The following is a 24,307-nucleotide window of genomic DNA, read 5'->3' on the forward strand; positions in this document are numbered from 1 at the left end:
AAATAAAACTTCTGTAATTAAAAAATAACAATCAGAATCAGCTTTATTGGCCAGGTATGCTTAAACACACAAGGAATTTTACTTTGGTAAACTGTGCTCTCTTTGTACAAAGGTATAACATTAAATATCAACAATAAACACAAAAAAGTTTACTTTTTCTTTAAATTTTATTTTATTTACCATTTTGTTTTGTACCTTTTGCACTATTTAGAATGTATTACTGTAAATATTATTTATCTTATTTTACCTTATTTTGTTTTATTTATTTTATCTCATTTTACCATATTTTATTTGATCTATTTTACCTTATTTTATTTGATCTATTTGATCTTATTTTAACTTATTTTGGTTGTATTGCACCGCGGGACGGAGACAAACGCAATTTCGATTCCACTGTATGTCTGGCATATTTTGAAATTGACAATAAAGTTGACTTTGACTTTTATAAGCCAAGACTAATATGTACAAGGCTAAATAAGATAATAGTGCAGAGGCGAGTAGTGCAAAGTTTGTGTTATTTGTGTTAGATAAGCAACAACATTTTAAGACATACACATTTAAATAAAAGAGGGTCGATTATTGGCCGTGAATCGCCGTAAATTTCAAATGTATAATATGTTTTTTTGTTTTGCTGCAATTTTAATTTCAGGTGCTCTCAAACACTTGACCATACTTCCGGTGCTTTGAAATAGCTGCGAGGGATTCCTGGGATTTGTAGTCGTATTCGTGTTAATTTAGATGGCCATCACATAATCTACTCGGGGTTTTTTTCTGTGTAATTTACGGATTTAAACAATGCAAAATTACACAAATATATGTCTTTCATTAATGTTTATTTTTTACTATGTAACCATATACTTTTTATTCCCATTAAATTCGACTTTAAATGATTTCTTGGATATGTTTTTGTTGGCCATCTACTTGTCATGGTCCCGTGACGTTCCAGGGAGTCAACCAGTTTACCACTTCCTGTTTTGGGTTGTTAGCGGATGTGAACTGAGGTGGCTCCATGAACTCCTCTTCTTGTCTTCATTCGCAGCCAATTTATTGTTAATTAGTGAACTTTAACAACACACAAGATGTCGGAAACGGGGAACCGGCTGCGGAAGCTGCTCGAATCGCCCAATTTCGACCCGCAGAACTACGTGAAGCAGCTGTCCCAGCAGTCCGACGGCGACAGAGACCTGCAGGAGCACCGGCAGAAAATCCAAAACCTGGCCGACGAAACGGCTCAAAACCTGAAGAAAAACGTCTATAAGAACTACAGGCAGTTTATAGAAACGGCCAAAGAGATTTCCTACCTGGAGAGCGAGATGTACCAGCTGAGTCACATCCTGACGGAGCAGAAGAGCATCATGGAGAGCATCACTCAGGCCTTGCTCTCCACAGACAAGGACGAGACCTCCAAGGAGATGCAGGCTGCGTTCCCCAAAGAAACCGAAGAGGTGAAGCAGAGGACGCTCACCTCTCTGCTGGAGAAAGTGGAAGGGGGTAAAAACATCATGGACACCCCAGGGAGGCACCTGGTCTACAACGGTGACCTTGTGGAGTTCGATGTCGACAACATGTCCCAGATCCAGAAGGTGCACGCGTTCCTGATGAACGACTGCCTGTTGATCTCCACCTGGTTGCCCAACCGCAGAGGAGCGGTGAAGTACAAGTACAACGCCCTGTATGACCTGGAGAGCTTCGCCGTGGTCAACGTGAAGGACAACCCTCCGATGAAGGACATGTTCAAGATCCTCATGTTCCCAGACAGCCGCATCTTCCAGGCGGAGAACAGCAAGATCAAGAAGGAGTGGCTGGAGATCCTGGACGAGACCAAGAAGAACAAAGTCTCGAAAGACAAACACAAGAAAGAGGAGGAGGTGCCTGCTTCTCCCGTCCGAGCCGAGGTGTCCACCAACCCGTTCGACGTGGAAGACGACCGGCCGGCGGACGCGGAGGAGAGCGTGGACCTCGGCCTCGAGTGGATCCAGGAGCTGCCGGAGGACCTGGACGTGTGCATCGCTCAGAGGGACTTTGAGGGCGCCGTCGACCTCCTGGACAAGCTCAACGAGTACCTCAAAGACCAGCCGGTCACCCCGAGGGTCAAGGAGCTGAGGGTGAAGGTGGACGAGCGCGTGCGGCAGCTGACGGAGGTTCTGGTGTTTGAGTTGTCTCCAGATCGGTCGCTTCGGGGTGGACCGAAAGCCACCAGGAGGGCCGTGTCCCAGCTCATCAGACTAGGTCCTACTTTGTTTTTAATGTCATCTATCGCACTCAACTCCACATTTATATGCTATATGATTAAATCTGTGTGTGTGTTTGTGTTGCAGGCCAGTCTACAAAAGCCTGCGAGTTGTTCCTGAAGAATCGCGCCGCCGCTGTCCAAACGGCCATACGGCAGCTCCGCATCGAGGGAGCCACGCTGCTCTACATCCACAAGCTCTGCAACATCTTCTTCACCAGCCTGCTGGAGACCGCCAAGGAGTTCGAGATGGACTTTGCGGGGAACACGGGCTGCTACTCGGCCTTCGTGGTCTGGTCCAGAACGGCCATGAGGATGTTTGTGGACGCCTTCAGCAAACAGGTAGGAAGAGGATTTAAAAAAAAAAAAAAAGCAGAATGTCAGACTGACAGTGAACCGCCTGTTACATGTGGGAGCTTTGAAGATTAGATTAGTAGACGTCCCATTTTCTTAAGAATCTGGAGTTGTGCTTAAAGCTCAGTTGAGGAGCTCGCTCGCTCTACGTTTAATACCTCTGTGATCATGCACAATGTCACTGCAGCTGCTTTAAAAGGAAGAGAGAAACAGATTGATTTCCATACATTTGACTGGCTTTTACAGGCGCTCACTGGAAGAAGAATAAAAGTGCACGCATGAGCACATGTCCTCTGACGTTAAGAGCTGCGATCACAAACGTTGACTGTTGATTTTAACAGATTTGAAGATGTAAAAGTGCATTAATACAAATGATTTATGACCTCATCAGCTTTCCAAACGCTGAGTCAAGTCTAGTTAGGTCAACTTTATTTATAAAGCACATTTAAGAACAACTGAGGTGAGCAGAGAGGTGAGAGTTAAAACATGAAAACAAAGAATTAATCACACTTCTTAAAATAAAAGTCAAATCTGTCTGGATTTTTATTTTTTATTTTTTATTTAACCTTTATTCAACCAGGTAAATAACCCATTGAGATCAGGATCTCTTTCACAAGGGTGACCTGGCCATGAGGGCAGCAGCACATGTCATAAAAAGCATTACATGATAAAGAGACAGTTTACAAACAATAAGTTAAGAGAGAACAACGATTTACAACGTGCAAATTGATTTACAGATCAAGTGCAGAATCTTGATCACGGATTACAAATCAGAAACACAGGCACTGTCCAATTGTCTCGTGTTTTTTTATCTTTTAAGATCGAGCCAAAGGCTTCGAGCGAAATGAGATCCCGTATTTTCAAGTCATTTTGGAGAAAGTTCCATGTGGTGGGAGCAGCAAAACTAAACGCTCTTTCCCCGAGCTCAGTGCGGACACGAGGCACAGACAGTTTAAAGACACCACAGGGATTAAACGTTCTCATCCCGAAAGGGAGGCCACAGAGTAGAGAGGGGTCTTAGGCGGATCTTATTTGAAATGGTAAGCCGTTCCACAGGTCCGGAGCAGCTACCACAAAGGCTCAGTGGCCCCTGGTTTACAGTCTTGTGTTTGGCACATCCAGGAGCAGCTGATTGGCTTTAGACTTTGAAACTTAGTTTAAAAACAGGAAAGAGTAGTGAGATGATTTAACCTCAAACAATCATTGTTTTGGGACATATTTCTTTAAACTCGCTGACTACCTGACAAGCTCATCAGCTGGTTAGATTCAGGATAATGGTTGGCACATCACTCACAGGCACTGGAGGTTCTCATAGGGTGAACAGTGTAACTTACATCCTGTTTCCCCTCCTCTCTGCAGGTGTTTGACAGTAAGGAGAGTCTGTCCACTGCAGCAGAGTGCGTCAAAGTAGCGAAGGAGCACTGTCAGCAGCTGACGGAGATCGGCCTGGACCTGACCTTCACCCTGCAGTCGCTGCTGGTCAAAGACATCAAGGCGGCTCTGCTCAGCTACAAAGACATCATCATGGAGGCCACGAAGCACCGCAACTCGGAGGAGATGTGGAGGAGGATGAACCTCATGACCCCCGAGGCTCTGGCTAAACTTAAGGTGGAATTTGCTTGCACGTTTTTTTTTTTTTTGTCATTATTTCCCCAGTGTACAAAAAGAAGGTAAATTAAACAAATAAGCAAAATTCATGTAGCAGTTTGGCCTCATCTAAGTGAAAATAAAAACAATGACGTATTGAAGCATTACAGGAATTAAATGAATTAGAAATGTAGCAACAAACACAAAACAGGTCTCAGAGGTTTGACATGTTAAACTTTGAACAGTGAAATCTAAACATTTCTAACCTTACATTTAAAGAGAAAGTAACCTTTAACATCATGTAAATCTCCATGGTTACAGATTGTTTTTTAAACGTTTGTCTCGTGCTCTAGTTTTGTCTCCTGGTTATATGTGATGACAGTAAAAACCACGTTTACAGACTTTGATTTCCTAATTGTTTTACGATAAAGTTTAGAGCTGGATAATTTAAAGGCTAGAAGGTAGAGTTCTCTATTTGTATTCAGAGTATAGTGTAGGTGTACCTGCACTGTTTATCACTTTTCTTAACTATTATATATTTATGGTTTTAGTAATTCACTTGTATGGAATTTAATGATTATTTAAATGACATGTTTTACCGGCGAATGAATGTATTTTGTTATTTTGCTACTGCAACAGAACTCTGAAGTCCAAGACAAATTTCCCACTGGGACAATAAAGTTAATCTTAATCTTAATCTTAGAGTAACATTGTCTAAACTGGGGATACTTCGATACTTTTCTGCTTGAAATGGATGACTTCTCTGTCATTTTGTATTTATTTGTTATTTTATTTATCATATAGTATCAAAAGCTCAAAAGAGATATATATATATATATATATATGTATAAAAAATCTACAGGTTTAATGCAGCCTTTATGTTGAAAGGACAGGGGATACTGTAGGAAATAGAATAAGAGAGTGGGGAATGACATTCGGATTCAGATTCAGATTTTTTTATTGTCCCACGAGGGGACATTTGTGTTGCAACAGGAGCAAACAGAAAACAAGAAACACAAAAGACAACATCACCATAAAACATGGACCAAAACGAATTGGAAAATCAGACAACACAGCAAAATATAAAACCATATAAAAACAGCGCAATAAAATCAATCAAGAGCCCATACCAGAATGGAAATTCAAGTTATTAAAGAGCAAAGTGTAGGTGTGCAAATGTGCAAAAAATGCAAGAAAGGAGCCTCAGGTCTGATTTGATCACTGTTATCTTGTGTATATGAATATGAACGTATTCTATGGTTCTCTCTGCAGGATGAGATGCGCACCTGCGGCATGGGCAGCTTCGAGCAGTACATGGGCGAGGACTGCTGGGTGAACCTGAGCTACACCATCGTGGCCTTCACCAAGCAGATGATGAGCTTCCTGGAGGAGGGCCTGAAGCTCTACTTCCCCGAGCTGCACATGGTGTTCCTGGAGAGCCTGAGGGAGATCATCCTGGTGGCCGTGCAGCACGTGGACTACAGCCTGCGCTGCGAGCAGGAACCAGAGAAGAAGGCGTTCATCGTGCAGAACGCCACCTTCCTCCACGACACCGTGCTGCCCGTGGTGGAGCGGAGGTTCGAGGAGGGCGTGGGCAAGCCGGCCAAACAGCTGCAGGACCTGAGGAAGAGCACGAGGCCGGTCAGGATCAACCCAGAGAGCACCACGTCTCTGGTCTGAGTCTGATGAGGAGTTATTCTGAGACTGCTTTACAGGATGGTGGACAAAAAAACCCACACATGTGCTTTTACACTTTGGACATTTCAACCCTAACTTTAGAGATAACTGCTCAACAGTGGCTGAAGGTTGAAGGACAAAACATGACATGACAGGATGCAACAAACAAAGCTGAAGGTAGGTAGATTTAGAAAGCTGCTCTACACCTGAAATCGACTTAACACCACTTAAACGCTTACTGCCCGAGGAAAACAGGCTTTCAAATATCCCTGTGACTGTTTCCAATATTTGGCTTTGAGCCGTGAACATGTTCCTGTTTTCATGTCAGGACGTAATGAGAGGTAAGAAGTGCACTGTTTGCTCAAAATGTGCAACAAATAATTGAATCTTTAGTAACACATTTCAGACAAACGGTTACTTTTCTGACAGTTTTCATTGCAGGCGATCCTATTTTCTTTGACATTTCTTTCAAAAATCGAGTATCAGATATTGGCAAAAATCTGATCTGAATGTTTTGACTTACCATAGAACTAATCATTATGATTTTTGTTAAGTTAGAAGCAGTACATTATTAGCGTGTTTGATTCAAACTCTTACTCGATGCCACTGAACCATAATCAGACACTAACTAGTTTTTGAAGACACTCGGACTGGTCGAAAGGGACGACTGAAAAGCTAAAGCACTTGTTTATGTTCATGTTGTGTTTAAGAAGAACACGAGAAATGTAATAAAGATTGTTATGCATAAGAGCAACTTTTGTATTTTTTTGTGTTTACATTTTTTTTTTCTTTATTTCTCTGTGGGGTTTCTTGTGACCCTGTTGTCTCTCTCCCTGGTTCTCCGCCCTCCCTCTACCTGAGTGCAACTGAGGAGGAGGGGGATTTAGAGGAGCAGGTAGAGGAGCAGGTAGAGGAGCAGGTAGAGGAGCAGGTAGGGGCTCACACACACTGAGGAGAGCTTCCTCTTAGATTTTTTTCCTTTTTCTCCCACAAACACAACACACTGACACTCAGCATGTTTTATCTCACTGGGTTTGGTTATTTTAGTTTGTTGTTTAAGTTTTTTAGTCTGGAGATTTCCGGTCGTCCTGTTTTCAGTCTTTTTGAACGGCTGTGGCTCAGTTGGTAGAGTCGGTCTCTCGTCGGAAGGTCGGGCGTTCAATCCCCAGCTCCTGCAGCCACATGTCCGATGTCTCCTTGGGCAAGACACTTAACCCCAAGTTTCTCCCGCTGCTTCGTCGGTTAGTGTAAATGTGCATGATTGGGATTAGTCACTTCTGATGGACTCTTTACACAGCAGCCTCTGCCATCAGTGTGTGAATTTTGAGGTGTGACCTGCGATGTAAAAGCGCCTTTGAGTAGTCAGAAGACTAGAAAAGAACTACACGAGCTCAAGTCCATTTACAATTTAATCATTGAAGTTCTTCAGGCAGCTCAGCAAAATGAAGTGTGTATTTGTTGATCCTTGTTGCTGGGAAATGTCTCCCTCTTGTGGAGGCTTAGAGTACAGAAATCATAAAGAGTGCAGTCGGTAAAAATATGAAATACATGGTTAATGGACACTGATCAGATGTTTGAGTTGTAATTTGAAGGAAATTATAACTGATACATGTAGTGCACAGTTCATGTATTCTGTCATTGTTGGTGTAATTAAGGCTTTCACCAGTTTTGCTTTCCTTCTCGGAAAACAGCATTTGAAATATGGCAATAATTCTGAACGTAGTTAGAAGTGTGTCATTAAAAGAGCAGGTCCTTCACATCTTCACATTTTGTTATAAAACAGTATAAAGTTCTTAATTCAATCAGTCTGTTTTGCATCTGTTGCTGCAGTCAAAGCGGTCTGCAGCATAACAAAAACAATTGCACATCTTTCCATCCCAAAACATTCCCCGAAAGCCCAGCGTGCCACGATGGCAGATTGAGATATTTTTGGAGCCCCCCCCCCCCCCCTCACGATTTGACACACGATTGTTCTCTCTGCTCCACAGCTCATCTCATTATAAGTGCTGATGTGATCGAGGGGCTTGAGGAAAAAAAAAGCCCCGGGAGAAAGTTATCGGCTTATCCGCAGAGAAGAAGACATCAGGCGGGATTATTCCATGAGGAAAAGTCCCAGAGGAGAGGACAGTAAATACCTCGCATGATGAAGAGACGGTAGTTTTGATTCTTCATCAGCAACGGATAAACGCAAGGGGAACACAACGTTTTTTTGTGTGTGTGAGTATTTTATCTCAAAAATATAAATCAAAAAGGATTGAAACCATTTTGATTCAACAAAAAGTCGATTTTTTTCCAGATACATTTTTCCAGATTCAGTTTGCTTCACGTATCGATATACAAGCTTGTCTGACCCGCGTGTTTGACCTTTGACCTCAGTGGACTTTAGATTCCTGCCTGTGTCTTTTGAATCCCCGGCGATGACAAACAGCCTCCAGGCTTTAACCCCTTACTGTCTCACCATCCTGTAAACACAAGTACCTCCATTTTTAACCTAAATAAATCAATGAACTGTAAAGAGCTCTGCCTCAGCCGTCTGACTTTGGGTCCTTCCCCCTGTCTTCTTGTTAAACACAACATGTTTTTAAGGAGTTATTTACATCCAACTTTTAAATATTTCTTGAAAGTAACATAAAGCTTTGATCATATACTATTTTTATTTCATTTAAGTAGATTTCCATTTTCTGCTTTTTTATGGTAAAGGGTGATTTCTGGTTTACACTATTAGCAATAAAAACAAGCCCGCACTTACACATCTATAGCACAGCTTTGAGAGGTGTTTGGTATCTTGCACAGGGAAACTTCCGCATGTGGACCTCAGGAGCGAGGGATCAAAACAGATTTATAATCAATGAAGAGACTCTGAAATGTCTCCAGAGCTGCAAACCTGCCAGAAATTCTGAAGTTGTATGCCTGAATCTGGATAGAACATAGAGTAGAACATGAGGGGGAGAAAGTGGGGAAAGGAGGCAGAGGTCAGACTTGAACCTGGACCGTCTGCTTGCAAGACTAAAGTACATTCACATAGTGCAACCTAACCGCTAGACCATCCACCCCCCCCCCCCCCCCAGAAAATAAATCCTGATTTAAGCTGTCCAAAAATAACCCATAACAGCTCTCCTGTGACTGGATTTTTTTTTTTTTAAGGGGGATGTCACTGTTGGGGCGTTTGGGTTCTCTTCAGGAGCATCTTTAAAGATTGCTGCACTTTGAGAAACCATTTAGACGTCTGCTTTGCTGTCAAAGTGATAATTTAACCGGCGCTTTCATCTCCGGCTATCGCACGGAGCTGTCTCACAGTGATGTACAGCCCTGCCTTTATAAATTTTAATACGTGCAATATCCTCAAATGACTTAAAACAAGAGGAAACTGTAGCTCGTCAGATCCTGTTTTTGGTTAAGTGAGGTAGTGATGGAAATCGGAGGAAGATGTTGTGGAAGTTTGCTTACATGTGTGAATAAATGTTTTTGCTTTTCTGTACATGGAGTTACCATGTGCACGCTCTTTTCACTACAGAAGAGATGTGTAACTGGGTAAAGGGATGCTAACAGGGCTAATAAATGGTAAGCTGTCCCAGTGGGTGGGATTAATGCTGCACCCTGAGGGGCTTTAGTCACGCCTGCCGTCCGGTCAATTAAATGTTCAGAGAACACTGAGGGCTCATGTCACACAAAATGAAGGTAACAGGATCACACTGATGACACATTCCTACTCATTTTGAGGAGCCATCCTGTGTTAAGGTGTGGATATTAAAAGTCTGATGTCTTATTGAGTCTTGGGTGTTTACCTTTGCCTCGTCTTTGTTTGACATAATGTGTTAGTTTGGCTTCCACAATCATCCGTCTCAGACTGACAGGCAGAACAAATGCAGAGCATCAGGCAGTCAGAATAAATGATCGTCATTATCATCACATTAGTGTTGACATCAGGATCGACAATCGTAGTCTTTTGTGTTCCCTGCATCATAGCAGGAACGTTAGACTACCCACACAATAGTAAACAACCAAACGGCAACAGGTCATGTTGCAAAGAAAGTTGCTATGGTTACAAAGCACATTTATTCGAGCACAGCGTGACCTTTTTGCCATTGTGCTCAATGCACTTTTCTTGATTTCAACATGAATCACATTTTTACTGTTGCTCCACTTCTTTCAATCAGTTTTATTCTGTTATTTTTATTATATCTCACTTATATGACTTATTGTGTCTGTTTAAAATGTGTAATCAGTTTAAAAAGTGGTACATTACTCTAAATTAAAGGCTTTATATGCAATTTTTCACACTTAAATATTATAGAAACCAAGTATCTCCTCTGAAAATAACTCTGTGAGTCATGACTGTCTACAATGGGTGTAACACCCGAGTCCCACTGTCTGTGATGTTTTCAGAGTTTTCAGAGTCCTATCTTCACTTTGTTTACATCGCCAGGACGGCCGGCTGACTCCTCCCCTCACGTATAAAAGTTGTTTAATTGAGGGACTAGAGAAAAGAAGAATAACATACTGTACTCACTGCTTAACTGTGTTTCTAGATCACGCTCATTTCAGGTAAATTTACATGCAGTGTGAAGATACGAGCATAATAAAGATCGCTAGCATTAGCATGCTAACACAACAATGCAGCGCGAGTTGTTTTGGTTTCATGCTGGTGCTCAAGGGCGACATCTGCTGGATCAAAAAATCACATATTGCCTTTAAACCACTCTAAAATCCTGTGACAGACTCCACACATGAGGACAAATTGTCTTCCGAGCAGATCGGGGAGGATAAAATCACAATTAACAAACCTCACACCACAGGAGAATCTAGCAAGAAAATCTGTCCTTTGCTGACTTTGGTCAGAAACGGGGACTCTGGCCCAAAATTGAGCCCATTATCTTGTAGTGTTTTTCCCCCGCTTAAGGTGGCATATTCTGGTCAGGCTAACATAAGATACAGCGAGTAGGCCGCTGCTAGCTAGCAGGAGTTATGCGTCTCTGTATCTGAAATATTGTCAGCAAAATGTAGGTTTATATGGAGGCTATCTGTACAATTTGAAAGTGGTAGCTGTATGCATTTAAAATATATATATATATATATATATATATATATATATATATATATATATATATATTTATTTGTATTGCTTTCATGCTTTCCATCAGTCATACTCACAAGTTTTTATCAACCAAAATAATACCATAACATTTAACTTAGTTACACTTTTCAAGAGTGAAATCAGGATCACATGAGATATTTACCTTTATATCCCAAGACACAACAGAGAAAACACATAAAATAAAACAAAAACTATATATATAATTAAATAAATATAGAAACATGTTTATCATGCATCATGGTTTTTGTGTGCATTTATTTTTTTTACATTTTCTTTTGTAATTCATAATGTTCAGAATACATTTAGCTTATTTAGAAACTTCCATTTCTATTTAATAATTGAGAATTGAGTGAATCTTGGTAAACAAACCAGCCCCCTCCCCCATTTCCCTGATACACTGAGCTCTAGATATTAGGTTAAATGTTCTGTTGTGATTTAACAGACATTTTATACATCCTGAATAATTTACTTAACAAACAAAATACTGAATAAACCAGGCTTCAGTCGAGCTAACACTAACTTTTATTCAGTGTGACCATGATGTTAAAACATCACATGCATGTTTAGAAACACCCACATAGAATAATATATAAAAGGTATTATAGTCTAGCTGTTAATTTAATTACTAAAACAAAAAAATGTGACCAAAAGATGAAAGATTTCGTTTTGGTGTCTGCTCAAATCATCTGTGTGTTTCAGAGCCTTTTAAATTAACCCATCAATCAAGCACAATCCCCGCCCCCCCCCCCTCTCCGCGCATGCGCAGAGTCCCCTCTGGGAGCTGTCCGTGTCAGTCGGTGCTGGAGTGTTTTCACTGAAGCTGCTTCTCCTCCGCCGGTTCCACAGAAACAGACGGGAGCGATGGAGGAAGAGTTAAAATGCCCCGTGTGCGGTTCTCTCTTCAAGGAGCCCATCCTGCTGCCGTGCTCCCACAATGTCTGCCTGGCCTGCGCCCGGAACATCACCGTCCAGACCCCGGACGGAGAGACCCCGGTGCAGAGCCGAGCCTCGGGCAGCTCTGACTATGACTACCTGGACATGGACAAGATGAGTCTGTACAGCGAGACGGACAGCGGATACGGCTCCTACACGCCGTGCCAGCTCAAGTCCCCGAACGGCGTGCGTGTGTTTCCCCCGGCCGTCGCCCTCCGACACTGCTCCCTCACCTGTCCGCTGTGTCACCGGAGCGTCTCTCTGGATGAGCGCGGGCTCCGGGGTTTCCCTCGGAACCGGCTCCTTGAGGCCATCGTCGCGCGGTACCAGCAAAACCGCGCCGCCTCCGCCTCCGCCGCGTCGTCGTCTTCTTCTTCGGCGGTGAAGTGCCAGCTGTGCGACCGCAACCCGGTGGACGCGACGGTGATGTGCGAGCAGTGCGACGTCTACTACTGCAACGCCTGTCAGCAGCGGTGTCACCCGTCCCGCGGTCCGCTCGCCAAACACCGCCTGGTGCCGCCGAGGAAGCAAGCGGCAGGAGGCGGCGCGGCAGGCGGAGGAGGGAGCGGCGTGAGCGGCGGCGGCGGTGTGGGAGGCAGCGACGGTCAGCAGCCGCCTGCTACCGCGCGGAAACCGGCGACTTGCATTGACCATGAGGCGGAGAACTTCAGCATGTACTGCTACAGCTGCAAGATCCCGGTGTGTATGAAGTGTCTGCAGGAGGGGAAACACGCCAAACACGACGTGAAAACGCTGGCCATGATGTGGAAACAACACAAGGTGAGCAAACACAAACACACTGACCTTTAATTTGCATTAATACAACTCTTTGAACGTCTTACCTGTAGAGAATAACCCTAACACATTCATTATAGGCAACTTTCAATAAGCCAATAATTCATGTCACTCTCTGACTCACTTACTCACTCACTCACTCACTCTCTCACTTGCTCGCTCACTCACTCACTCAACCCACACAAACATTTTCTTTTGGCAGAAAAGTTTCCCACTCACAATTTCTGCCAAACCAACAGAGCTGAATTGGATCAATAATCCTCAAATTCATTGAAAACAGCACCAAGGTTAGTGAAGGGAAGATACACTATGGCTATATATCAAAAGTAAGAATTCATGGATCATGCTTTTCCACAAAAAGTGTGAAATAACACATCAGATTTCTCACACACACTCACGCTCTGTCTCTCTCTAATGCACTCACACATCAGGGACATATAACCCCCCCCCCCTCCTCCTCCTTCTCTCAAAAATGCCTGAAGCCATTTAGGTATTTGTGTGTTTTTATAATACACCCACACACAAACTGTGATTGCCTGGTTTGCCCCTCAATGGCTCCATAGACGGCATCTTTGTTAGAAACTGCTGTGTTATAACGTACAGCACATTGTTTAGGTTTTTTGAATGCACAGCGATGGAATTGTTGGTTGAAATGTCTCGTGTTCAAAAGGAAGGCTGCAGTTTGTAAGTCGCAGAAAATGGAGAAAGCACTTCTGCGTTTACTGTATGTGGGGCAAATCGTACATTAGAGAAGCCTGACTGATTCATCAGGAGAGGCTCAGAATGAAATAATTAATGTAGGCGTTAAAAAAAAAAAAAAAACCTTCAGTGTGTGTTTGTTTGTGTGCATGTTTGTGTGTGTGTGCAGCATGAGTCATCTCGTATAGGTCACACACTGCTTTCTGCTGATATTTGATGCATTTTCTGGCCCACAGCTGAATGATTGGTGATTGATTGTCTTTTTTCAGTGTGTTTGTGTGATGTGACTGTATTGTAGGAAGAGTAGTGTGTTGTAGATTCTGTGGGAGGATTCAGATAGGAACATGAGTAACAAGCTTTTGATGGATTTTGAGGTAATGTGGTTTGACAGTGTACTTTGTTTTACAGCCACATAGTACTGAACTATGAGCTTCTACTTCACTACAAGGAAGGCCTGTACAATGTTTTAGAGTGACTTTGCAACATCTGTGTGGGGTTAACATATCGTCTTGGTCTTTAAACTCTGGTGCATTTACATTTACAAGTGGTAATGTAGTATTCCAGCGAACATGTATATAAAGATGTCACAACACTTTTGACACAAATGATGCCAGAAATGTTCAAACTCAGTGGAATCCGTCGTTTTTATTTTGGGTAGTGGTGTGTTTCATTTGGTCGCCTATTTTGTAGGAAAAACCTATAAAATGTTGACATTGAGGGGGAAATCCATGAACTGTGTTAGCTAAAACGACTTACTACTATTTCTGGAATATATACACAATCAGTATATTAACATGATGTTAAAAAAGGTAAATTCATAGTGTTAGTTAGACTAGAGTAAAGCTGGAATAAAAATACATTCAAACGTGTTATTCCAATTAAAACACACTAAGTCTGATTTCTTGAAGTCAGATTAACACAAACCTAGATCATGTGGTTGGAAACTGATTGGAACTGAGCCCCAAACTGGACTGGACGCTCTGCTCCACAGTATCCGCACCAGGCCATAACCCGGAGGTCGGACGGCGTAAATACAGTCGACCGAATGTAAGCATGGACGTAGTCTCAGTGTAGTCACCTATTGGTTTCTGAAGTGGACTTTTGAATGCGGTCTCTTCAGGAAATCGACTTGTCCTGCCAAATTAGTTCTTAAAACCAGGCTGTGAACATGTTTATTTCTGCTGTGAAAATATGATTTTTTTAAATGAGTGTTTAAGTGACTTCCGGAGTTTTTGCAGCCAGCCTCATGTGGACACTCAAGGTACTGCAGTTTTTTGTTCTTCCGCATCGGCTTCATTCTTCAACACCGACGGTTGCCGCTTTATAAATGTGTAAAAGAAAACAAGACAAATGAATCAAAGTTGTCCATGTTTCCACCGTCCGACACACAACCAGTCTGCCGCTTGTTGACTTGCTCGTGGATTGTTTGGCATGTGATGTAATGGGTCAACCGGAAGAAGGTCCAATAGTAGCGAGCTAAAAGAGGGTCATATCACCACCTGCCGTAGCGGGGTCAGACATACTTTTGTCAATAAATGGATTCCCTCCCCCTCGGTGCTCGTTTACTGGGAAAAGGATGGTGGTCCAATGAAATGGCTTTATTGATTTATAACCAGAGCTCAACTTAACTGTGCATTTAACACACTGAGTGATATTAATTAAACAACATGACTACATTTAACATGAACTTGTCAAAAAGATTGAGATCTATAAAGTCTGCTTTTTGGCATTGACGCCAACAACTCCCATGATTCCATGCAACTTCAGGACATCATTAAACTACAGATGTTACTGTTTTAATAATAAGATTGGTAGCAGCAGAAATTGCATATTGTGCATTTACTCCACACTGTCTTTGTTGGGACTAAAATAAACACCATGGCTGTGAAAACTAGTTCATTTTGAAAACAAGCTTTTGTATTTAAAGGTCACATATCATGCAAAATACACTTCACCATGTTTTCCTAACACTAATATGTGTCTCTAGTCAGTCTACAAACCTCCCCCCACAAATATAAGAAAAGTCCATCCTCTCCGTCTTTAGCCTGCTCCACTTTTCAGAAAATGTGTTCTCAAACAGGCCTTTTGGAGATTTTCCCTTCATGACATCACAAAGGGCAGTAACCCCTCCCCCAGGTGGGTGGCACTCGCACAGCTAGGTGTTTGTTCTGTCCTCTGAGTCTGCCTTCTCACCGTAAACAATAGGACATGGAGCGAGAAAGCACCGAGTACACCCAAGCCCTTCTAGAGAGGGGGCGTGGTCAGACACAGCTCATTTACATATTTAAAGCTACAGACACAGAAACAGCCTGTTCTGAGCAGGGCTGAAATAGAGGGGTTTATAGACATGATCAAATACAGGATCAGAGTGGATTTAGAACAAGAAACTTCACAGACATGTTTTGAGGAGCTCTGAGACTTATTGAAACTGAAAGGAGGATGATATGTGACCTTTATAATAGATGATCATTCTATGAAACTTAAATGTGTATTTGAATATTTGGTTGGACATAACTACCTTACAGTAAATAAGTTTGTTTTTTCATTGTCGTAACTATGACAACATTAAAATGCTGCTCTCATGTTGATTAATCAGAAATAATACATCAGTTATACATAAAGTATAAGATAATTGTAATTTAATTATGATATCTTCCTGTAAGATTTTTACATTTTCTGCACGTTCTTCTGTACTTGAAGTGAATCCGACCTCTGCAATTTTAATCAAAAGAAAGAATTGCGTGATCTCAATCTTGCTTATATAAAATAAAGAATCTGGTGTTCTCCCTCTGGCGTCTGAGGTTGGCAGATTAAAAACACTCGGTATCTAAACTGACTGAGCTCTGCGATTTGGGAGAAAAGGAAAGTGAGTCACATTTTCTTCGACACTCTATAAACTATGATGATTTTAAAAGTGTTAGTTGAACAAATCCCTGACATTTTGTGGTGTACTCCGGTGTACCTCAGTTTGCAAACATTGCCTCAAATAGCTGGAAAGAGGCCCAGGTTAAGTCTTTATTTCAGATTTATTCTCGTTTCTCCAACGTGTTTTGTCAGAGGTTAAGGATTTTTGTTGTAGAAGGGCCACAAATCTAACGGGTAACAGTAGACTTTAGCATTTCTGAAATTGTAAATGCATCCCTCTGGATCAGTCTTACATTTTTAAATCCAGGACGCAGCAAAAATTATGACATAATAACAAACAAAAAAAAAACAATCTTTCCTTAACTTCACAAAAGATGAAATGTGTCTAAAACTAGAACATCACACAGTATTTTACCATCCAAACCTCATCCGGCCTCCGCTCCTCCCTCTGCCTGCCAAAAAAAATCACCCGCCTGCATCATTAAAGGATGATTAAAGTGATTTATGATTTAATTCATTTTTTCATGACTCTTTCATTAATTTAAAAAAGTGCTCTGGGGCTGGGGTCAACTTAAGTTCACCTCCCTCAGGGTTCAGTATGTCCTGACTTTCCTGCTCAAATGACACAGACCTTGCATGTTTTTATAATTCTAACATTTGTAAATTTGTAATTCTTTTTTTTAACCATTTTTGTCATCTTGCATAAATCCCACAAGGGCTGATTGCACAGGGGGACAATTTTTAGCTTTTAAACAGCATTTAAACGGTTAAAAAAAGTAATCATTACCACATTAATCAAGAGATTAGGTTAAAAAAAAAAACACCCACTGGGAAGGAATTAAAGGGGTTTAAGTGAGAGTTAATGCTGCTAATAGTAGTAGTACTGAAGAGGCTGCAGGACCAGTGTTTCATTTTGCACAACCATATTCTTGAATCCGAACACTATACAGCGTTTTTTGAGACCATCTTCATTATCACATCCACATATCAGGGTCAATTAAAAGCCATTTTTGTCCGTGTCCTGCTAAGTAGGTCAATGGTGCTAATCCCTCTTTTGAGTTTTTTGTAGCGTCTTTCTCCAGCATCTTTGCCTATTTTATTTTCACACATGCACTTGTGAACATTTCAGGACCTGACATGCCTAACTGCACCTTACACCAGGAGACGTGGCTGTCAAATGGAGAGGGGGGGGGGGGGGCAGCCCTGTATAGCAAACATGTGACTCCCCCCCTGCAGCTAAACCTGAGTGGGCCCTTTTTAATTCTTGGAATGAATGAAAAGTCGGCCCCTCCTCCCGGCTGTAGAGAGAAAGCAGCGCTGAACAAAGTCAAGACACAGAGAAATAAAAAGTTGTCCTATTAATTCACAAGCTGCCGTTCTAAAGCATAAATTAACACACAAGTCCTTAAAGGAGTTCATTGTTTTTAAGGAGTTAGTCGTACTGAGTACATTGGAAAACGTTTGAGCTTTTGTAAAATGACAAACACTTCGGTCACAGTCGCTTTCAAAGTGCTGATTCTTTGAGTGTCATGATGCGGGAGCTGTCCATGGTACTCCGATAAATCAAAACTGATAATGAAATCCTGAACTCTAATCAATTAACTGTGAATCTTGCCGTCACTGTCGCTAACGTTAGCTGTAAACGCTGTCGGCTGTGAGACATACGTACCAGCCAGACTGCATCCTTCACCGCTGCATGTTGTGTCTCTACATTTATCAATCATCTTTTTTTTTCAGCCTCTTTTCTTGCTCATCATTCAATCATCAACTCCTTATCCCTGTGTCTTACTTACCGCCCCTCCTCCCTCCTCATTTGCCTTCCTCAGCCCTTCCTCCATCCCCTCCCTTCCGCCTGCCCCGGTCCCCATAAATGGACCGTGAAAATCCCATCAGAGTACAAGAGTTGAGAGGGCGTTGATAAGTAATGAGCGGCGTATGAATAAGAGATGGCCGCTCATTACTTAGTTAATATGGTGTCCTTCACTAAGAGGGAGATCGATGACTGGCTGTCTCTCTGGCTCTTAGTCTGCGCTCCGCACAGCATTGTGTGCGTCCTTGAAGCGTCTGTTGGGTTTGTGAAGCGTCACTCAGCGAGGCCAGCGCTGCAATTTGATTAAGATGGAGAGTTCTCTCCTTGTCCTTTGTTTGATGTTGTAATAGATTCACAAGATCTTTGATATGTATATTATTAACAATGTTAACGAAAGTGTAAAACAAGTTTCCAAGGAAAGGTTAAAACTACGGTGCAGCTGAAGGACTAAACACAGTTTAAATGAAGAAGCTTTGTCTAGGCACAATCATATTTGTACATATTTCTTGTTGGAATGCATCCAGATGCATGTATTGGTTTTGCTGGTTGATAGAGATCTGCACATAGAAGAAGACTGGATAATTGGCCGTGGCAGACGTCTGTGCAGTGAGTCATTCTTGTTTGAAATGTTTTCTTTCTAATACATAGAACTCTAGTTCTTAACTTGTTCTTATCAGGATCAGTGGTGTCTAGTGTCTCAGAAGCTCTTAACAGACGAGGAATCAATAAATCCAGGCTGAAGATGAATCAAGATTCTGCCTTTTGGAAAGCTTTAAAACTAAAATGCTAAGTATCTGGTAAAGTCTGAGAAACATCAACTGTTTTTCACTATGCACTCCTGAAATGGTTCTTCTCATATGCATCTCACAGCGTCCCTGTTGGATTGGAGGGAGGGGTGGAGGGATCTCCTGAGGCAAAACATGATGTACAAAGAACTACACAGAAGCAGTGGATGAAGCATCAGAGTCTGCTATACAACGCTATAATGAGAATACATGCATTGATATCAGTGCTATGTGTAGTTCAGCTGGATCAGGATATCAACAAAAGAGCGGAGAAGAACATCCTGGAGATCAGAGAACGTAATGAAGCCGGTTAACTAACGCAGTGAGATCGTACCAGGGGCGTGCAGACAGTCTATGGTCGTGCACCAATCACAGGACATAAACGTCACCATCCCCCTCCTACTCGCTCAAGATGAATTCTACTGATTATAACCTGCTGCATTCTCACATCAGCTCACTCAGACTTTCTGCAGGAGTGTGCAAGTCTGACAGCACATTAGCTTTATAGGAGGAGAAGAAGAAGGAGGCAAATTCTTCTTCTTCTTCTACTGTTGCTGCTGTTGCTTCTTAACATGATTGTATCTACTTCTTCTCTGGAAAGCTGCCTCTTGGTTTATCTTCAGTCTAATTGATTGATTTATTGGTACCTAGTCTTATAAGCTTACAAGAAACTACACTGCACAAACCCTCATGAGAACAATCATTGTCAAGTCTTCTTCCTTAATTAAATCTCTCTGCAGGCACAACCAATGTATCTGTTATTCCAAAATGAAATCTGGTGCCTAGCTAGAGCACCTTCATGAGAGCTGCTGTGGGTTTATTTCTGTATTCATGGTTCTGGTTTTTGCGGGTGGGCTATCTTTAGCTGCACCACAGCTATGATTTAGCCATGGAAACTGATTTTTACACTTTCTGGATATCTGACAACCTGCTCATGAGTCGGCTCTCTGTAGACTCAAAAGCATCATGAGCTGCAACCTAAAGACACAGAAAAGGAAATAATACAGGAGCTGGTCTGCAAACAATGTGACAACAAGGTAGCTATGCTTACTGGGTCGTTGCTCGACTCTGGACCTTGGTGCAGGCGTCATGTCGCGGCGGTCCAAAGAACACCATCTTAATTGTGTTCAGATGTTTTTTGGCACGTGTCTTGCATGTGCTACACCTTTTCATCAAGTTTCACACATAACGTCACCATCTTAATGATGTTTGATGAGTTAATATCATATCTAGGAAGTCCCAGTAGAAATGTAAAACTATAAGGACTCAGTTAGCCGCTGTATTCGTTCTACCTCTAGACAACAAATCAAAATGTCAAATTAAAGACTGGCTCTTACTAAAGGACTCAAGGAGCTACTTACAGCGCTTGTAAAAGAGTTTCACATCTTGTGAATATGTTTTATATGTGAATGTAAATGTGTTTTGTCCTTGGTAAAAGTGTTTTGGTTTTATAATTTTGTTTTATAAAATGTAAAAATGTTTTTCAAAATGTAAATTTGTCTCAAATTTTTGTGTGTGTTTCACGCAGTTAATTAATGTCATTCAAATCTTAAGTTTTGGACAATATTTTAAAATCGTCCACTGCTAGGTGTTTCAAGAACAGGCTCTCGGGGTTGATAATAAATGACGGCTGTGTTTTGTTTTTGATGTGTCGCTGTTGATAATTTGGCAACAACACTTGTACATTTTTAATTTAAATATTCATGCATTTGACTTTGGGCTGCAGGTTCATGAATATACATGATGCTCTGCTGCCTTCAAATCAGACTGATGAAGGTCTTCCATGATTCAGCAAAAGATGGCTGTGTGTGTGTGTGTGTGTGTGTGTGTGTGTGTGTGTGTGTGTATGTGTGTGTGTGTGTGTGTGTGTGTGTGTGTGGTACCTTGGGTTGTCGACTCTGAATAACATGTCTCATATCTCTAGTTATCTATCAAATTGTTAAACATGAAGCAGCAGCACGAGTGTGTGTATGGATGGATGTGTTTTTATGCTTTACATCTTTTTTTATATTTGAGAATTCACAGACCAGGAGACGTATCTACGAGATGCATTCAAATCATCATTGAATTTATTGTAAATCAAACCCTCGCTACACCATAATGCAGCCTGGGGGTGACTTTCACACTTATACACACCGTAACACACACACACACACACACACACACAGACACACATACACCACACACACACACACACACACACTCTGAAGGCCTAAAGATGCTTTAGTGAAGCGGATGAACTTTCGCCGAGGGAATGCAGAGGAAGACACACTGATCCAGTTTCCTGTGATCAGTCGAGCAGAAAACACACTGTCTATTTAAAGTGCCCACACATACACACATACACACACTTACGAGCGCCCACACGTGCGTTTCAGTGTGTGAGTGTGACCTATCTCAGTCCAGTAAAGAGCAGCTAGCTGTGGCACTGCGTAAAGTGAAATATTAAAACCCACAAGTGCAGAGTTGCAGTTTACTCCTGCTGTCAGTGCTTCATTGTTTGCACCGTCATCTTAAAAAGCATTTGAGATTTTAAAATGGGATGATTGGATTTTTTATTAATATTCATGATTCAGTGTTTAGGGTTACAAGTAGCAATAGAGTATGAAGTGAGGCTGATATTTAATGTTTGGGGCCATTACCATATCAAAACAACAGATTTAAAAAAAGGCAATTTGTGTCTTCTGAGTTTAATTTTCAGGAGGTCAGATTAGCCCTGAAGCTACAGCCAATGCAGAGACAGTTAACAGATAATCCTGCAGAGTGGGGATGCTGCAATGGAAGAGTAATGAGATGCAGATTGACCTGCTATCTCCTCCCTACCTTCTTGATGTTTTTTTTTTTAAGTTTTAATTGGTATAAAGCTTTAGGTTTAAACGATCTTCCTCTCCTTAAAGCCAGTCGTCTAGAAAATGTGTTTTTGTGCTCATACAAACTTGCGGCAAACATGTTTTTTTTTTTTAAATGTCATGCAGCCTGAAGGACAGAGCAACAATGTGCAGAGATTGATGCTTTTATTTTTTTATTTTTTAGCATTAACCTACACGACAAATTCACAAATGATGTAAACATTTCAAAGCAAGACAAAGAACAAGGAAAAAATACATTTTAATTAAACGCATGACACAGTCTCAGAGTGCAGAAAAAAACAGTCTTTACTTTGAAAATCCAAAGTCACAGGCCTACACATCCAAGTAAGTGAGCAGGCTAAGACCAATTCCAAAAAGCAGCAGAGCTCAAAATATCCAAAAAAGTCAAAAACACAAGTAACTAAGGGGGGAACGCCTGACACTGGGTTCAAAGACGTGAGGGGAATACAGTGAGACACAACTGGAGACAATCAGGGCAGAGCATAAAACAGGCGGGAAATATATGAGGGCAGAACGTGGACGATCTGAAACGAGAGGAGAGGTAAGTAACTGAAAATAAAACAGGAACTAATGAAACAACATAACCCAAGAGGCAGAGCTGGACATGACGCACATGAATCCTGGCAGTGCTTGTCATAAATTGTCATATCTCAAAGTTATTTCTCATAAGTGTGATGTGTCACATTTGACTAGAATCTTGCTTTGACTTGAGCTTATGCAGTGACTTCTTTTTTTATGGTTTAGTTGAGACACTCAAAGCGCTGGATTTGGATTAGCAAAGGCTCATGGCACATTACTGAAAATGTCAGCGTGATTCGTAGCACAAGACACAGTGCTGTGCACTGGACCACGTTTATGCAGATTTCTAATACTTGTTGATGCCGTGTAGTAATTTTAAAGGAATGCATTTCTCGGTGTTTGCCTTTCACTATACTCACTGATTTGTGCCAGCAGTGCCTACATGTACCAGGAAGCATTGTGTGTGAGCAGCCAAAGCCTCGGGCTTGGCCTCATTTTGCAGCGTATTGTTTGAATATTTGAGTCAGCCAAACACTGTGTTATAAATCCTCTTCCTTAACGTCCTCCTATTTTAAAAGAGTGTAGCACAGTTAAGAGGCTAAATTACAAATCATCCAAGACTATAAAACCCATCTGAAGTAGATTATGTAGTTCTTTCAGGCCTTTAACTATATCAAATAAGACCATCTGCAACAACTCCTTACACAGATAGGTAGAAGTCAATCTCAGAATACATCGGGAATCATCGTCCATCATCAACGGTGGACTTTATCCACGGCAATTCTTCTCTAATTCCAGTGTAGCCAAAACTCCTCTCTCTCTTTCTTTCTTTTCTGTAATTTCTTGGTCCATAAAATCCCCTGCAGCAGTGCCCGTTCATCTGTTTCTAGTGAGTCTCAGTTTAACAGTAAAAAATAAGCATCACTCTGGCTCACGTCCTTGGTGTGAGCCTGAAAAAGAAACATATTTTCTTGTGACTTTCTTGCAGTTTTGAGGACTCAAGTTTGCAGAAATAACAAAGTCATGATGCAGATTTTTAAAAGCAAAAAGTCAAGCTTTGCAGGTTTGTCATCAAGAGGACAAGAAAACAACTTTTAAAACGCTTGTTTGTTGAATGGAGGTCGAATCGATCGTTTGTGATGCATTTCAGGGAGTCAGGGAATCTAAACATTGATAGTGTCCATCTCTGATTCAATAAATATCTTTTATAATTGTGACTGTTACCAAGACGGCAGCAATTCAACATCTAAATGTCTTGATGTCAAAACAACAAATAGCGTACAAACGAAGCTGCAATCTCTGGTCTTGAAAAATGAAGCCAATGTGGAAGTTCAAAATCCCGCAGTCCGTCGAGTGTCCGCTAGAGGCTGGCTCCAGGAACACTGGAAGTCACCTTGAACCACAGGCAAAAAAGCCGTTTTTACAGCATAAATAAACATGTTTACAGCCTGGTACAAACAGCTAAATAGGTCTGATTAGTTAAGGTCATCATGGGTACACAAATGGCTCTGTTTTAATTGTATGAATGATATGTGTTATCCATAGTTAGGCGCGTAGCTGACATGATTGACAGGTGGGCGTGATGTAAGGTTTCTTCATGAGGTTTTAAAACCTGCCTCAGCTCCAGCTCTCAGCATGTCGTTAGGTTGACTGAAAGTTAGGCTGAGACAGGATTTCTAACATGGTGGCTGCTGCTGATGAGCCTCCGGAGCCCCCTGCAGGAACAGACGGCTGATGTCCATTAATATTTACAGTCTACGGGACAAACATGATTTCGCTGAGACGTTGTTTCCCTTTACATGCTCCAGTGAATCCATGCACTCTCTCAGTTCCTACACCTTCATGTTGGCTTGTGCTACAATAAGTGTCTCACCTGTTTCTCCTGTATTTGCATTTTTGTCTGTATGCTAGCAGTTAATCCTTAATTAAAACATTTCCTTTCCCCCCAGAAACCTTTCTTCTCCTTGCCCAGGTAGCTTTTCTTTTTTTAAGAATTCTGTGTGTGATCTATGCTACCTCAAAGATTGGACCATAACTGTGTGAGGGATGATGTGAGCTCTGTGCACAGCACCAAAATGTAATTGCTCC

The 24,307-nt window shown here is 41.7% G+C and overlaps 2 protein-coding genes across 4 annotated transcripts in view; both read left to right on the forward strand.

The window, feature by feature from the left end:
• Positions 1-968: 968 nt before the first annotated feature.
• Positions 969-6,598, forward strand: exoc8 (exocyst complex component 8). The gene is made up of 4 exons (XM_020637071.3): positions 969-2,229; positions 2,319-2,572; positions 3,944-4,192; positions 5,444-6,598. The coding sequence occupies exons 1-4, from the start codon at positions 1,080-1,082 to the stop codon at positions 5,849-5,851; spliced, it is 2,061 nt and encodes a 686-aa protein (XP_020492727.2). The 5' UTR covers positions 969-1,079; the 3' UTR covers positions 5,852-6,598.
• A 4,354-nt stretch (positions 6,599-10,952) lies between these two features.
• The window catches only part of LOC109986403 (tripartite motif-containing protein 67), a 63,090-nt gene continuing 49,735 nt past the window's right edge, over positions 10,953-24,307 (forward strand). For all 3 annotated transcript variants that reach the window (XM_065963698.1, XM_065963699.1, XM_065963700.1), the window contains exon 1: positions 10,953-12,656. In XM_065963698.1, coding sequence (XP_065819770.1) covers positions 11,805-12,656 — 852 coding nt within the window. In that variant the 5' untranslated portion in view covers positions 10,953-11,804. The remainder of the gene's footprint in view (positions 12,657-24,307) is intronic.

The sequence above is a fragment of the Labrus bergylta genome, chromosome 15 (assembly GCF_963930695.1).
Source record: "Labrus bergylta chromosome 15, fLabBer1.1, whole genome shotgun sequence".
NCBI lineage: Eukaryota > Metazoa > Chordata > Actinopteri > Labriformes > Labridae > Labrus > Labrus bergylta.